This window comes from Gasterosteus aculeatus, chromosome 4, assembly GCF_964276395.1.
Source record: "Gasterosteus aculeatus chromosome 4, fGasAcu3.hap1.1, whole genome shotgun sequence".
Classification (NCBI taxonomy): domain Eukaryota; kingdom Metazoa; phylum Chordata; class Actinopteri; order Perciformes; family Gasterosteidae; genus Gasterosteus; species Gasterosteus aculeatus.
Genome location: NC_135691.1, coordinates 26,192,645 through 26,207,665, shown reverse-complemented (window position 1 = coordinate 26,207,665; position 15,021 = coordinate 26,192,645). Strand labels below are relative to the sequence as shown.

The 15,021-nt window shown below is 49.4% G+C and overlaps 1 protein-coding gene across 1 annotated transcript in view; it reads right to left on the bottom strand.

Annotated features, from left to right (window-relative positions):
• The window catches only part of sox5 (SRY-box transcription factor 5), a 68,085-nt gene extending 56,546 nt beyond the window's left edge, over nt 1–11,539 (bottom strand). Inside the window, exons 1-2 of the mRNA XM_078100951.1 lie at nt 11,141–11,539; nt 627–813 (exon numbers count right to left, since the gene is read on the bottom strand). Coding sequence (XP_077957077.1) covers nt 627–813; nt 11,141–11,217 — 264 coding nt within the window. The 5' untranslated portion in view covers nt 11,218–11,539. The remainder of the gene's footprint in view (nt 1–626; nt 814–11,140) is intronic.
• Nucleotides 11,540–15,021: the final 3,482 nt, after the last annotated feature.

The following is a 15,021-nucleotide window of genomic DNA, read 5'->3' as shown; positions in this document are numbered from 1 at the left end:
AGAGCAGGTGTCTCGCGCTCGCCGGAGCAAAACGCGTGCGCACCTAAGCGGGAGCCTTGAACTATCCATTTTAGAAAAAAAAACAGCGCCAAAGTGCTTTTCACACGGAGACAGTCAATTACTCTTTAGAAAACTCACTCTTTTCATGCCTGAGTCACCAACATACATTTGGTGTCCACATTGTTGGCTTTGTGTTTGGAGTTTAAAAGGTGACTCTCGGTTACCATTAGAGGAGTAAACAACATACCCAGTCGGCACACAGTTTTCAATATGCTAAATAATTACCCATCGCTTGAATGTAATAATTATATTTACATGAACTAGATTATAATCCCATTTCAGTTAAAGGAAGGAAGGTTAATTACATTTTTTGCTTCCTAAAGCAGACTTATCGACTCTCCAAGGACATATGAAATATTTCTTGTGAAACAAAAGTTAAATTCTCAACGAGGATAGTTTAGTTTAGTCAAGTTTAACATGACGGATGCCTTGACTCGTGGGGCTCGTACCGGATGTCTCTCCGGCTGCCGGCACCCGTGGGGGGCAAAGGGGGGGCACTCACAAACACAAGAACGACAATCGGGTGCACAACAAAAAAAGAAAAAAAAGACGGTGGCTGTCCTCACCATGTTGGGGGGGCTGTCCAAGTTGCGGTTGGTGGGCGAGCGAGGGGACACCTTGCCGCAGTAGGAGACCAGGGGGAGGTGGATGAGTCCTTCGCTATCCCCATCATCCATTCGCTGTCTGCTGGTTGCCATGGTTACCTCTCCATCTGTCCCCCCATATGGAGAGGCTGGTCGCTTGGAAGACATCCTGGATAGAAAAAAAAAAAAGAAGGGAGACAGAGAAGAGAGAGAGAGAGAGAGGAAAAACAAGAGCGATATTCAAAAGATGATATAATAGGTTATGGGATGGTGGCGACGGGAAGTGTGTGTGTGTGTGTGTTCCTGTGAACTCCTGGACGGTCTGATCCAATTCTTTAGCCGCTCGGCTGCGTGCTTACTGTACAAGAACCTGTGCACGGAGACATCTTTAAGTCCTCCCGGCAGGTGTTCGCCAAATTCCATTCAGCTCATCAACCTACACCGACTCTCCCTGCTCCCTTTCCTCTGGATTAGCCCTCCCTCAGTCGCACTACGAGTCCCACACAACATCTTGGCAGACCCTCAAACACACTCTCAGGTCTTACAGTATGTTTACCGTAGGAGGGGTCGGGGTGTGGGGGAGGGGGGGGGGGGGCATTCAACGTTCACGTTTTTCAAAAGGTCGGGACCATTACCGCCAATGCAGCCCGCTTGCACCGGCTTTGTGCAGGAAATGACCGTGGCTCGACAATGGGCTTTCACAGAGAGAGAGAGAGAGAGAGAGAGAGAGTGTGGGGAAAGAGGAGAAATACAAAAATAAAAAACACACGAGAGCCGAAGGAGTGAGAGTGGTACGCGCGGTGACAATAATGTGTGTTTATGAAAACCTCGGCAGAATAGAGGAACCGGAGGGAAATAGCTGGCAACACGAAGGGCCCCGCTGTTTGCATTTGTTACCGCGGCTTTGTTCCCCTGAAAAGGCGGAAAGGATATAAAGCCACATCTATTAGGTGAACTCTGTCTCACACGAGGTAAATTTGCCTCCGTGTACTTCAGCTGAATGGAGATGCAGCAACTACGCAGCTATAATAGAATTTAATGTGCTTCTCAGCATTGCCTGAGTGCTTTCAGATGCACTTGTCAGCCTTGAAGCCGCTGCGACTGTGACCCTGGGTAATAGGCTGCTAAAGCTCAGGCCCACAGAGCGATGGGGCCGTGGATGGAGGGACTGCTGAAATTGGGAGGTGGGGTAGGGGTAGTGGGGGGGGGGGGGGGGCACGGAGGGTTTGAGGAACAGGCAACAGGCTTCCGACCTCTTGAGGTCCGTCAAAAAAAAAAAAAAAAAAAGCGGGGTTTGTCTGCTTCCTCTACTCTTCCTCTCCCGTCCGTGGCCCGTCTGTGTCCCATTTGCTCTCCCTCCCCCTGCCCGGCTCTCGCCCGTTCTCCCCCCCCCTCCTCCTCTCTCTCTCTCTCTCTCTCTCTGGTAAACTGATTACACTCTTGACTCTATTGGATTTCCTCTGGACTGTACATCTGGCATTGTTCCTCGGAGCAGCCCCGCCGCTAATTCATTGCTTATTTACCTTGTGACAGTGGGAAGGGGAGCCGTATTGAGTGGCGCTCGGCAGAGGCGCTGAGGAGGCCGCCGCGCTGAGCGACATGCAGACTTATCACGTCGCCGAGAGGGAGGGGGGGCAGAATAAGATAATGGTTCACTCCAGTGATATTGTGCGAGGTAGAAAATAAAGCAGTAATTGTTTTGGGGAGATTTGAGATTTTGTAACATTTATTGAATTTATAGATAATCTAATAACTGAGACCAATGCACTAATTGGTGTTATCGTGGGCATATTGCTGATACTTACTGGCCAAATGCACAGCTCTAGGTACTGACTCAAGTTGTGCAAAAACTACGTTCTAACCATCACACAATTATGCTTCTCGGGTTCCAATCAGGACAGTGTGTACAGACCAACCCCCACGGACGGGCCACATATGTTCTTTATCTCTGGGGGCAAAAAGAGACACCAGTAAAGATGTTTGTTTCAACTAAATACTGACGAGACAAACCCGCTATCATGACATCCAATTCATGAGAACATTGTAATCCACTCGTGATAACATTTATGATACTGCTGATAGAAGGACTGAGGAGAAAGAACTGTGTGTGTGTGTGTGTGTGTGTGTGTGTGTGTGTGTGTGTGTGTGTGTGTGTGTGTGAGCAGCAAGGCCAGCTGTACAAACTGAACACACACACACACACACACATACATGCGCATACATAGAACAGAGGCCCTAACACTGCAGGTCTGTCTTCATCACTGCCTGTTTACTTTACCTCCTTTCACTCTCTCACAGTGGGCCCTTTTGTTTTAGACGGGCACACACACACACACACACACACCTCCCCTCCTGTGCACACCTCCGGCCCGTCGTAACCCCAACAAAGACCTGGGGTCGGCTCTGGAGCCCGTCACCTCACAGATGTCTTGCACTTTGGCTCGGCCGTCCTCTTGAGGTATTTTTCGGTTGAGCGAGGAGAGATTTTACCGGCCGTCGTTTAGCCAGTAGCTGCGCCACAGCGGCTGCACGTTAACACGGAACAACAACACCGACACACACCGAGAACTCCGCTCACCTCGAGAGGAAACAACACCGTGGCAAACATTTAATCATGCTTTGTGCTTTTTTTAAATTTACTTCTTTTCCCTCTTTTCTGTCTCCCTCCCCCCAATCCCCCCCTCCCTCCCCCAAACCCTCTGCTACTACTTCCTCAAAGGTGGGTGCCCGTGAATGGGGAGGCCGTTCACAGCTCCTCTCCGGCTATAAAATCCCTCTCTTCCCTCCCGTTCGCCTTTGAAGTGGAATTACTGCACGATTGGGCACGGCGGGTGCGCAGGCTACGCCGGCTACTTCACTCAAAGGCGGCGGCGGCGGAGGCCCGGCGAGGAACCCGGCGAGGAACCCGGCGAGGAACCCGGCGAGGAACCCGGCGAGGATTAAAACAAGTTGTCGTTTCACTGGGGAGATAATTCTAATAGACTCGTAATTAGACATCATTAGCATAATTTCACCGGGTCCGACAACGTCAGCCGCCTCGCTCCGAACACACGCTGGTAGCAGCGCGGGAAGAGAGGGGGGGGGGGGGGGGGGGGGGGGCGAGGGGGTCACATGACATAACACCAGCGTGACAATCATAGCAGTGTGTTTTTTGTTTTTTTTATAAACAAAATGAACAAAAAAAGTGAAATCCAAAGAAACACAATTATAATGGCTTGTTTGTCTCTTCTGTCCACCAAAGTCACATTACAGGAAACTGTCTCCCCCACACACACACACACACACACACAAACACACACAACCGGGCCCACGGTGGGAGCGCTAAGCTGAGATTAGAGCGCCACTTCCCCTTGGCTTTTTGATGATTAGCGGCTCCTCGGCTAAGTCCCTCTCATATCACATATGTCCACTGCCGTTAAGTCACTAATCGGACGGCGCCGCGCGTCCATTAACGGGGCCCAATAATCGCCGCGGCCGGTGGTTAACCGTCTCCTGGCCCTTGGCTTACTGTAATCGACGCGTTCCATTTCATGTAGGCGCGTCAGCAGCCCGCCAGCTCACGCCAAGCAAAGTTTACGAGAGGGGGGGGGCTCGCCAGCACGGGAGGGAATAACGCAATAACAACAACAAAACAACAAAACAATGGGGCAAAGATTGGTTTGAGCTTTACTGAAGAGGGAGAGAAGAGACAAAGCAGCCATGTCACACACACACACACACACACACACGCTCTGTGTGTCTGGCTGCTAACATAATCATGGTGCTAACTGCTCTTGTTAACTCCTCTACTCAGAACCAGCTTTCAGGGAGCGTGGGAGCCTCCTCTGGAGAATTCCACAATAAAGTGCACGTGCGCGCGCGTCTGTGTCTGCATGCCCGTGTGTGCACGTGCGCGCTTGCTCCGTCTTGCTTTAAGTTACCTCTCGTTATTTCAACCGACGGAAATAAAAAAAAAAATTTTAAACGGATGAATAAAAAGTGCCTTTAGGAGTCAAAGTGACATTTTGTGCTGCTGGTGCTTTGGTTTTTTTCCAGGGGGGGTTTTGTGGGATTTTTTTCCCACCCGCCACCTTGTGACTGCTATGAAGTGGCTGCCTGTCACTCAGGCCTATTTGCGAGGAAATGCGAGCTACCTTTGAAATTGCTCTCTGAGGGAACGGAATGAAAATAGTTGAGCGGAATGTGCCTTTTAGATAAGGCACCCGGGGCGTTTTGCCTCCAAGGAGCCGACCGCAACATTTACATCCGTATGACACCTCGGGCGGGAATTTAAACAAATGTTTCCCCAGTGTCGCCCGATCACTCGCTTTATTGGCATCGCTTTCTTTCTCTCCGCCTCTCGCTGTTCCTTGTCTGCGCTTTCAAAACCCCTTCGCTTTCCGTCTCCATCCCTCTGTCCCACTTGAACTTATTTTAACATCGTCTGTCCTCCTGCTCCCCCTCCCCCCTCTCTCTCTTTCCCTCCCTCCCCGGTGTTGTCTTACTCACTGTTCCCTCTTTACACAATCAGCTGTTTGTAAGAATGTCGCTCCATCCCTCCCCTCTTCTCTGTGCAGACTCTTAAGGATATTGCCTAATATCTATTTATATGCTGTCCTTTTGAACAGTGGGAAGAGGGGGGGGGGGGCAGAGGACAGGCTGAGATGAAGGGATACAGAGGAAGAGTGAGGACCTGGGAGAGGGAGTCAATGATGTCCTCTTCCCCTCGTGTGACGAGCATCATAATTCATTGAGCGGACTTTAAAAAGCGTAAAAGTAATTGTTTTTACACATTTCGATGTGAAATCCAGTGTGGAAAAAGGCCAAAACAAATGTCCAGAGTCCCAAAGGCCGAGACATGCCAATTCAAAAAGGCTTTCCGGAGACGTTCGTACACAAAGTGTGACTGCACCGTGAAGCAAAAATGTTCTGCCCGTTAGGCCGGGAAGCAAAGCGCCGCTGAGCGCTTCATTTTCCCCGATGACTTTCTCCACTGTAACGGTGTGTAAACAACGAGGGAATGTCGAACACAGCTCCCGCCTGTATATGCTCACACACGGACACACCCTGACACACACACACAAAGGTGCAGACACACACTCAAGCCTCACGCACACAAAGCATCCTCTGTGAGGTGCCCTAAATGGGCGGCCGACAGCCCAAAGCCTGTTTCCTGTGCAGCTTAACCACAAAAGGCAATAACACACAACCTAATGCCACCGCTGTGAATCACACACACACACACGCGCTAGAGAGACAGTCATGTGTTGTGCGTACGGCGGGATGGGGGTGCTCTGAAGACGTGGGCCACCTCATACGGCCTCCAGGACCACCTCTCTCGCCCTCCCCTCTCTCTTAGTCACCAGCGAGGCGTCGCTCCGCGCCGTCGCTTTTTGCCTATTCCCCCCCACCCCCTTTAAAAAAAATGTCTTCACACCGAGTCACCTCGACGACGTGTGCGTAGGTGACCATGCGAGAGAGGTTTAGGTGAGTGGGGATTGACGGCGGACGGAGGAGGAGAAGGTCGTAAGCTTTACGTGGCTTTTGTCGTCATCACTTGGAGGGTGGAGTGAAAACAGATCGTGGGAAAATCTTGAGTGTTGCCATAGAAAAAGGAAGGAGAGAGGCAGAAGGGGCAGTGAGGGGGCGGGTGGGGGGGGTGGCTGAAGATAGACAGACGGAGGGAGGAAAAGTGCATCCGGTGGACGGCGGCCCCGCTCCCCTGGTGTTTTGCGAGGGGGAGACGCTGCATAATGTTTATTGAGCGAGGGACAGTGTTTTTCCATTGTTGCGCCAGGCCACTATTTGTGCCGCATTTGTTAAGCAATCCATAACCGAGTCACAACATTTGTCTCACTGTCAGTGACTTGGCTTGCCCCTGTAAACCAGACATACACACACACACACACGCATTCTCTGACATAAATGGCAACACACACACTCTCATGGCAGGACTTCTTCCTTCGTCCCCCACTTAGAAACGCTCCCACCTCGGCACAAATGGTCTTTCCTCTTTTTCCCCTCTGCCGACCCCGTCTTACCCCCCCTCTCATATATATATAGATATATATTTCCCCCTCTCTCTCCCTGCCTCACTACCTGGAAAGACAAGGGTTTCATTGTGGCGCACTGGGAGGTAGCTCCAAGCCTCTAACACTGTCTCCTTTGGTAGATTGGACTGATGGTAAATGGTGTGTGTGTGTGTGTGCGCGTGAGTGTGTGTGTGGGACAAAAAACGTATCGAGACAAACACAGCCCATTAGGATTAGTCCAAGATAAGATGCCTGAATTGATGGATGGTTGATGAAGAGAATAAAGAAGAAGAGGAATGTGAAGTGTGAATCGAAGATAAACACACACACACACACACACACACACACACACACACACACACACACATACAAGGCATGCTCTGTTGACGATGCAATACCTCCACCTGACCTTTGACCCTTACCCCGTAACTTCATGTCACCACCACATCACCAGTCTCGTATTAGCCTGGAGGGACACCTCTGCCTGTCTGTCTGCTTTCCAAAGACTGTCCCAGTCACTTCTAAGACTCCAGCACCCTCACCGCTCCCCCCACCCTCCTCCCCCCTCCATAAACAGCAACAACAAGGACAAATTCTGCCAACCCCCCCCCCCTCCTTTTCTTCTATTGGCTATCAGACAGGGTCAGCTGATCACCACGGTGGCAGAGAGTTTGAGGGCTGAAGGGGGAGGGTGGGAGTGTGCTAAAAAGAGGGGAGGAAGTGGGGGGGCTCTAGCATTCTCCTCTGGTATTTTTCTGTCTATCGTTCTTTCTTTCCCTTTCTTTCTCTTAGCCCCCCCCCACCTCTCTCTCTCTCCCGCTCTCTCTCCCTCTGGATGGAGACACGGTTATCAAGGCTCTCTGGGGACAGACAATATGGTCCAGACAATGGTCTCTAGTCTGAGGTGGTGGGGGTGAGAGAGAGAGAGAGAGGGGAGGTGGTGGGGGTGAGAGAGAGAAAGAGAGAGAGAGAGAGAGGGAGGGGAGGTGGTGGGGGGGAAGAGAGGCCGGGACAGGGCCACAGGGGAAGAGAGGGGCAGAATGGCGTATTAGTTTGCAAAGCACGGACACTCCACTCAATTACTCTACTCGCTCCCTCCTTCACACGCACACACACACACACACACACTCTCACTCCCTGTCCTCAAACGCACACACACACACCACTTTAATCTCGGCCTTTTAAATGAAGTAGAGAGACACCCGCAATGGAAGCAGCACTGCTCACTTAAATTGGAAACAAGTTTTTATCGGATGGCACAAAAAGTACTCCCTTTAAAAAAAAAATAAGCAGGCCATACAGCTATATATTTATAAGATATAAAATAATATATAAAAATATAAAAAGTCATGTTTTAGAAGCAACGGTGCTGCAGGTTTGCAAATGTTTTAATATTATAATAATGAATATCACTTGTGCATAATGAGGAATCTGAATGCTGTTTTAAGTAATTATTTTAAATAATAATAATTAATAATAATTACAATAATTACAAATTAAAATACTTCATATTTTCATCTAAATCGGTAACTCAAAATTCTTAAATCCATCATTACTTTGTATTTAAAGTAACAACGGTGGAATTTGATACCATCAATTCAAATTACAAAAGCAGCAGTTGACTAAATTTCTGAATAGCAATAAAACAACAGTTTGCCTTAATGGAATCTGAGCAGATTGTATCTGAGCGAGTCCCGCTTCAACCGCTCAAAGTGTTGACACAACCAGTGGCAGTCGCACACACCCCCACACACACACACGCAAAACACCCCAATAAACCGAGGGGACAAATGGAGGGGTGTGAAAGTCTACCAGGGCCTTAACACCACATCGACAGAGACCTCTTCCTCCCCCCTAGACCCCCTCCCCACTCAGTCTCCGGCACTTCTCTGTAACTACCCCTTCCCCTGCTCATCAGGGAGGAATGTGTCACTCTGACCGCATCTCTCCATCTTCCACCTCCTTGTCCGGTCTCTTCGCTGTGTTTTGGGGGGCTTGGGCTTCATATCCCCACCCCCCCGTTTTTTGTTCTCCCCGTGCGCGGCCGTCTGTGTGCTTTTTCTGACGAGGCCACGTTTTGCGGAAGGCAGTCCGCTTCCACTGTTTTCAGCCGCGACTGGAAACGTCGAGGCGGCTCGAATCACCAGAGACGTAATTGGAATGTGAAATTCCAACGTAACACTAATGAGACTCGGAGAAATTCCCGCCGCGGCGAAGCATGAAGTGCCTTCTGAGGCGACTGATCAAGAAGGAGACCCCACCACCAAGACTTTTGTGAGCTTGAATAAAACAAGAGTAAATAAATATGTAGATAGAGTAGAGTAGATAACTTGTATACAGCATCAAATAAAGACAATAATAATAAAACTGACACTTGTGATTTTTTTCTCTTTTTTTCTTCAGACACAACCTCAAACAGACAAACTCATCCTCGCTGGCTATTTTGGATCAGACCCCCCTCCCCGACCCCCCCCCGACCCCTCCAGTGAATTCTCACAACAATGTGATTTAGGGGGAAAAGAGGAAGTGGGAGCGAGCGTTAGTGCAGAAGAAAGTGTGAGGAGCGACGGGGATGAAAAAGAAGCACGGACACTTACAGGAAGGCAGGAACGGAGAGCATCGCGACCACCGAGGCTGGAGAGCACACACACACTGGCTCCTCACGCACACACACACACACACACACACACACAGAGGCTACTGCTCCACACACACAGGAAACACACACACACACATAGAGAAAGAAAGATACCCCTCTCTCGCTCACACGCATAGATCCAGTATGAATGCACGCGCACACACACGCACACACACACACACACACACACGCTCACGGACCAGAGCCACAGTGATGGAGTGCATTACTGGAAAGCAAGAGTTTTGAAGCGCTCTTCTCCTAAGTCATTGTAATCCCTGCATTTATCTCCATACATTCTGCTTTTGGGTGTAATCCTTTAAATTTTTAATTCCTACTAGCCGTTGTTATCTTTCTCTCTCCCGCTCTTTAACCACTTTGCAGGATTGAGCGGTTTTATTAAAAACAGCGGATGGGGGGGGGGGGGGGGGGGTTTGCGACATCTAAATGTGTTCTTAATTTAAGGGGCCCCTGAACCTGACCCCCCCCCCTTCCCAACAGACCAAACTGCAACCCCACCGACCCCTTAGTTTATCTCAGAACAAAAGATTGTTTCATCGGGAGTGTGGGGGGGACAGAACGCCACCTTTTAAGCAATAAAAGTCAAGCAGGGGAAGGGAGAGCGAGGCGTGCGCTGGTATTAAAACGCCGGGTATTAGAACATAATCTGTCTCTCACGGCATTAGCATCAAACGGCCATTATTCCAGCGGCGAAGAGCCACTCGCGTTGACAGCGTTGGGTAGAGGGAACGGGTTCGGGGGCCCCCGCACAAACTCACAGCGAGATTAACATTAGCATAAGGCAAGAGAAAAATAAAAATAAAAACAACAACAACACCACCAGCAGCAGCAGCAGCAGGCAGATTGACAATAGGATTACTGCGATTTTGCGTGTATTGAATTTGGATTAAAGGGAAGAAAGAAGTCAATTTCAAACGCCGGGGCTGAGCTGGGAGGGCAAGGGTGTACGTCTCCCATTGGGGATGGAGCAGTTGTTTGCTTTCGTTGCTTTGGTCACGTCTAAAAAAAAAAATGAACAACACCTCGAAGTAATTGTGACTTGTTGAAGAGAGCTCGAGGACGCAGGCGGAGACTTATAAATAGCCCATAAGTTGAAGCAGAAGTAAATGAAGTTGTGGTGAGACGAGCAGATGAGACGGGGATCCAACATCGGGACTTTGACAGAAACTCTCTCTGAAAGAGTGTCTCATTTTCTCCTCACACACACACACACACACACACACACACACACACACACACGCACAAACACACACGCACAAACACACACGCTACCGTTTTAGGCAGTTTGTCTATGGAGGTATTGAACTGAATAAACACAACTTCAGGTGGGATAGAGGAGGAGAAGTGGGACAATTGTGTCACTTCTGGGGGGAGTGGGACGGGGGGGGGACCAACATACAAACACACACACACACACACACACACACACACGCGGGCGCGCGCGTTTATTTATTGCCTGCTTCTCCCAGTTTTGCAGGGCGAATAGGAGTCGATCATCAACTCTCCTTCACCTCCGTCTCTGCCTGTCACACACACACACACACACACACACACACACACACACACACACACACGCGCGCACACACACACACGCACGCACATGCACTCAGCGGACCCGCTGAGACACTTTGCATGCTTCACACACACACACACACACACACAAACAAACATACCGAGTCTTCTCTCCACACTGATGTCTCTCCACTTTCTACTCCTGTCCTTCTTAAATGTGTCCTACTACGTCCTGTCCTCTGTCTCGGACATCTCTACGTGAATGTGTGTGTGTGTGTTTGTGTGTGTGTGTGTGAGAGAGAGCGCGCGGCACGTACCTGTTACACTCCTGAGGTAGCTCAGGCTCAGTGAGCATGCTGGAGTAAAGGTCCGTCGCTCTTGTCAACAACAACATAAAACAGTCCCACAACGCTCAGATGAACAAGGTAAGTGTCCCCAAAACAAGACGGGAGAGAAGTGATCCTTCAACCTCTCACACACACTGCCGATTCTCTCTCTCTGTCTCTCTCTCTCTCTCTCTCTCTCTCTCTCTCTCTCTCTCTCTCTCTCTGTGTTCCTCTCCGTCTCTCTACTCACACACTTTCAGCCTTACACCCTCCCTCCCTCTCTCCCCCTCTCTCTCTCTCTCTCTCTGCCTCTGTCCCTCCTCTTCTCCCTCCCTCGCTGTAAGCTGTGCGATCGAGGCTCAGCTCTTAAAGGGCCAGCAGCAAAAAGGCTCTTCCTCAGTGTGTGTCTGTGTGTGTGTGTAAGCAAAGGGGAGGGGCCATTTGACCACAGGGCTCATCACTGGCGAGTGCAAAAGCACAGCAGTGCTGCCCCCTTCCCCAAGTCCATCTCTCCCTCACACACACACACACACACACACACACACACACACACACGCACACAGATACAACTCCACTTTACTTCTGTAGACGTTGGCGGATGAAAAAAAAAAGAGGACAACAAGTGATTCCTGAACCACTCTTCTCCTGGAGGCCACACTCAAGCTCGCGGCCCATAACAGTAGTACTTTTCACCACGTCCTTGCAATGCTCTGCAATCGCCCGTGCTGAATTGGTTAAGTTGTGTTGTTTCCCGCCTCTTTTACTGTCACTCTCTCGGACACGTGGCGTGCTGTTCACATGACCGGCCTGGCTGACTGAGTAAAGCAAACGGAACAGCGGTCGTAAAAAACGAGCCTTGGCACGGGATCGGTGTGAGGAGAGGCCACAAGCTTCTCTCCCCGTGACGCAGCGCAGTGGCCGTCCCGCATCTCCAATGACGGACGGATCCGTTGTCACCGTTTGCTGACGGTCGCGGAGACGGGGAGTTTTTTTTTGCAGCATCGGCTAACTGACTGTTATGAGGCAGTGATGCTGTCTTGCACAGATGAATCCATTCTCTCTCTGTTTGAAACTTTTTCCTCACCTCCTACCCACTCATTACATTACATTACATTACATGTCATTTAGCAGACGCTTTTATCCAAAGCGACTTACATTACACTTTAAACCCATGGCTTTTCACATTTATGCCTGGGGAGCAATTAGGGGTTAGGTGTCTTGCTCAGGGACACTTCGGCATGGAACATGGGGCAGCCTGTAATCGAACCACCAACCTTGTGCTTCCCAGCACACCAGCACACCCCCTCTAACCCCTGCGCCACGACGACCCCACTCCTGTCTTCAAACGCATTTATTCTAGCTATTAGTTTGAATAGACTGTTTATATGATTTTTTATATGATTTTTCAATGCCCTTCGGTGTCAATGCAGAACAAGGACGAGGTATTCGGGTGTGATGCGCATCGTCCAGCCGATCCGGGTCTCTTTTCCTTTTCATTTTCATGGCCATAGTAGAAAAATAAGATGGAATATGCATGTTTGACAAATCGTTTCTTTGTGCCTTTGTATTGATGCAGCGAGAGGCAAGATGCTCGATCCTGAGACATTGGAGCAGTTTTGTGACAAGAAGACAGCTGAAACACTTCCAACAGAACATATGCACAAGCTAACATGCATGGGTGAACACACACACACACACACACTGAAACCCTCACCAATCACCCACACCCATTGTGTCCTCAGGTGTATGTACAGTACTGTGTGTCTGTGTGTGTGTGTGTGTGTGACCTAGAGAGTGCATGCTGCTTCCAGCCCATAGTGCTGCCAGTCACTATTAGGGGTGTGTGGTCTACGTGTCACACATACGGCCAATCCAGCTATTGTTCCGGAGAGTGCAGAGAAAAGCAGGGCTGACAGACTGTCACTTCTGTGATACTTTAACACACACACTCAGACAGTGACAGGAACACACATACACACACACACACATGCACCCACGCACACGCAGGGCAAGGAGGAGAGACAGCGAGCCCCCGTCACTGAACCCACTGTACAGTCACACACACGCATACAGCATGAATACATGGTGAAGGTTTTAGAAATATTTACAAAATCAGAAACTTTGGAGAAAAATCCCGCACATGTATTTAGTGAATAATCTGGAGCTTTCAGCCCAATCACACAATTCTCCTCAACAGGTCACTGTCATCATTTCATTCTGTTTAGTTTCAAAGGCGAGAGGTAGTGAAATATTAAGAAATCCAGAAATACATTCACTCCTCTTTGTGTCAGCTAAGATAACAGTATGAACCTGTCGATATCCAACAACAACCAGTGGCATTAGTTCCCTGTTTAGTCAAATTCATGGTCAAACGGAGAAAATACTGTGGAAGGGCTAAATCTAGTCAGATTCCCCGACTAAATCAGGACCTGGATTGGAAACAGTATCTCTCCTTGACCCCGTAAACAGCTGCACAGCCGATGATAACCTCATTTGGGCATTATGGAAACTTAATTTCCCCATTATGCAGCGGATTGCGCGGCAATCGGCCAACACGACGAAGCGGCGCTGACCTGGGCACAACCCTCAAAATGCCAGCTGAGAGAAAAGAGGGCCGAGGCTTTGGCTCGCCACATTTTGAAAAGATGTTTGTGTCATTACCATTCGCACAATGGGCCACGGCTAATAGCGCCTCTCCTTTCAGACTTCACTTTGCCGCGAGCTGAGCGGCGATTCATCCCGACTCGACAATGGATCGCATGTTAGGTAGCGGGGCGACGCGCCCGATCAGGAGTAACTAGCCTCTCACGTGGAAGCCATCATCTGCAGTTAAAACATGTCTCCGAGGAACAGGAACGGACGAGAGGGAGAAAATGGAGAGGGACTATTTCACCTGAGACAAAAGGGGGCCTGACTTGTTCATAACACAAGCTGTGTTTTTTAGGAGGCAGAGAAAGAGGTGATCCGAGCAACATCAACAGGATATGCGACACCCACACACACACACACACACACATACAGACAGACAGAAACACACAATAAGAAATAAACTCACAGAAAGAGAAAGACGGGAACAAAGAGAAGGAACGACAAAAACACACGTACATACAAACACGTTCAATAAAACGCACAATCATTCACAAACACAGGAACAAACACCCGGAGAAGCAAGCATGTACTCACACACACACACACACACACACACACACAGACACACAGTCCATTACAATGAAACCGTTGATGGGAGGCCCCTGTGTCGGGACCCTAACAGCTGTATTGCATTAGGGGCCGACCATGTGCAGGGGCACGGAGAGACCGTAAACATCCCAGAGCCTGAAGACACACACACACACACACACACATATATTTAGTCACACATATCATCATAACCCATACATTATCACAAACATTTGCCCAAGAAATTATGCAAATGAGCAGACACACACACGCCGGACACAATGTGGCAAATCAGTAGTTATGGACCTGAGAGGGTTTTCTGTGGGAGAGCGTGATCACATCTACAAAATGACATAGTTTGCATTTAAATCGGAGAGAAAATGAGAGCGCTGGGGCTTGTTGACTATCGCTGTGAAACTGAATTCCACCCTAAATTTTGTGAACATTTTTTGAATGTCAGATCGTAGCCGTTCCCGGCGAGATGAAAACGGTCAGCAATAGCGGGATAAAGGAGCGGTCGGTGTTGACGTTGAGGGGATGGATGGGTGCTGCAGTCTACGTCACAGGTCAACATTGTAAGCTGGCCTTGTTTTGTCCATCACACTGCAATATTTCCCTTAGCCATTTGGTGCTTGCCATCTTCAGATGTTGACATCGTCAGCAAGTTTGTTCAGTTGTCATGACGATGTCAAACT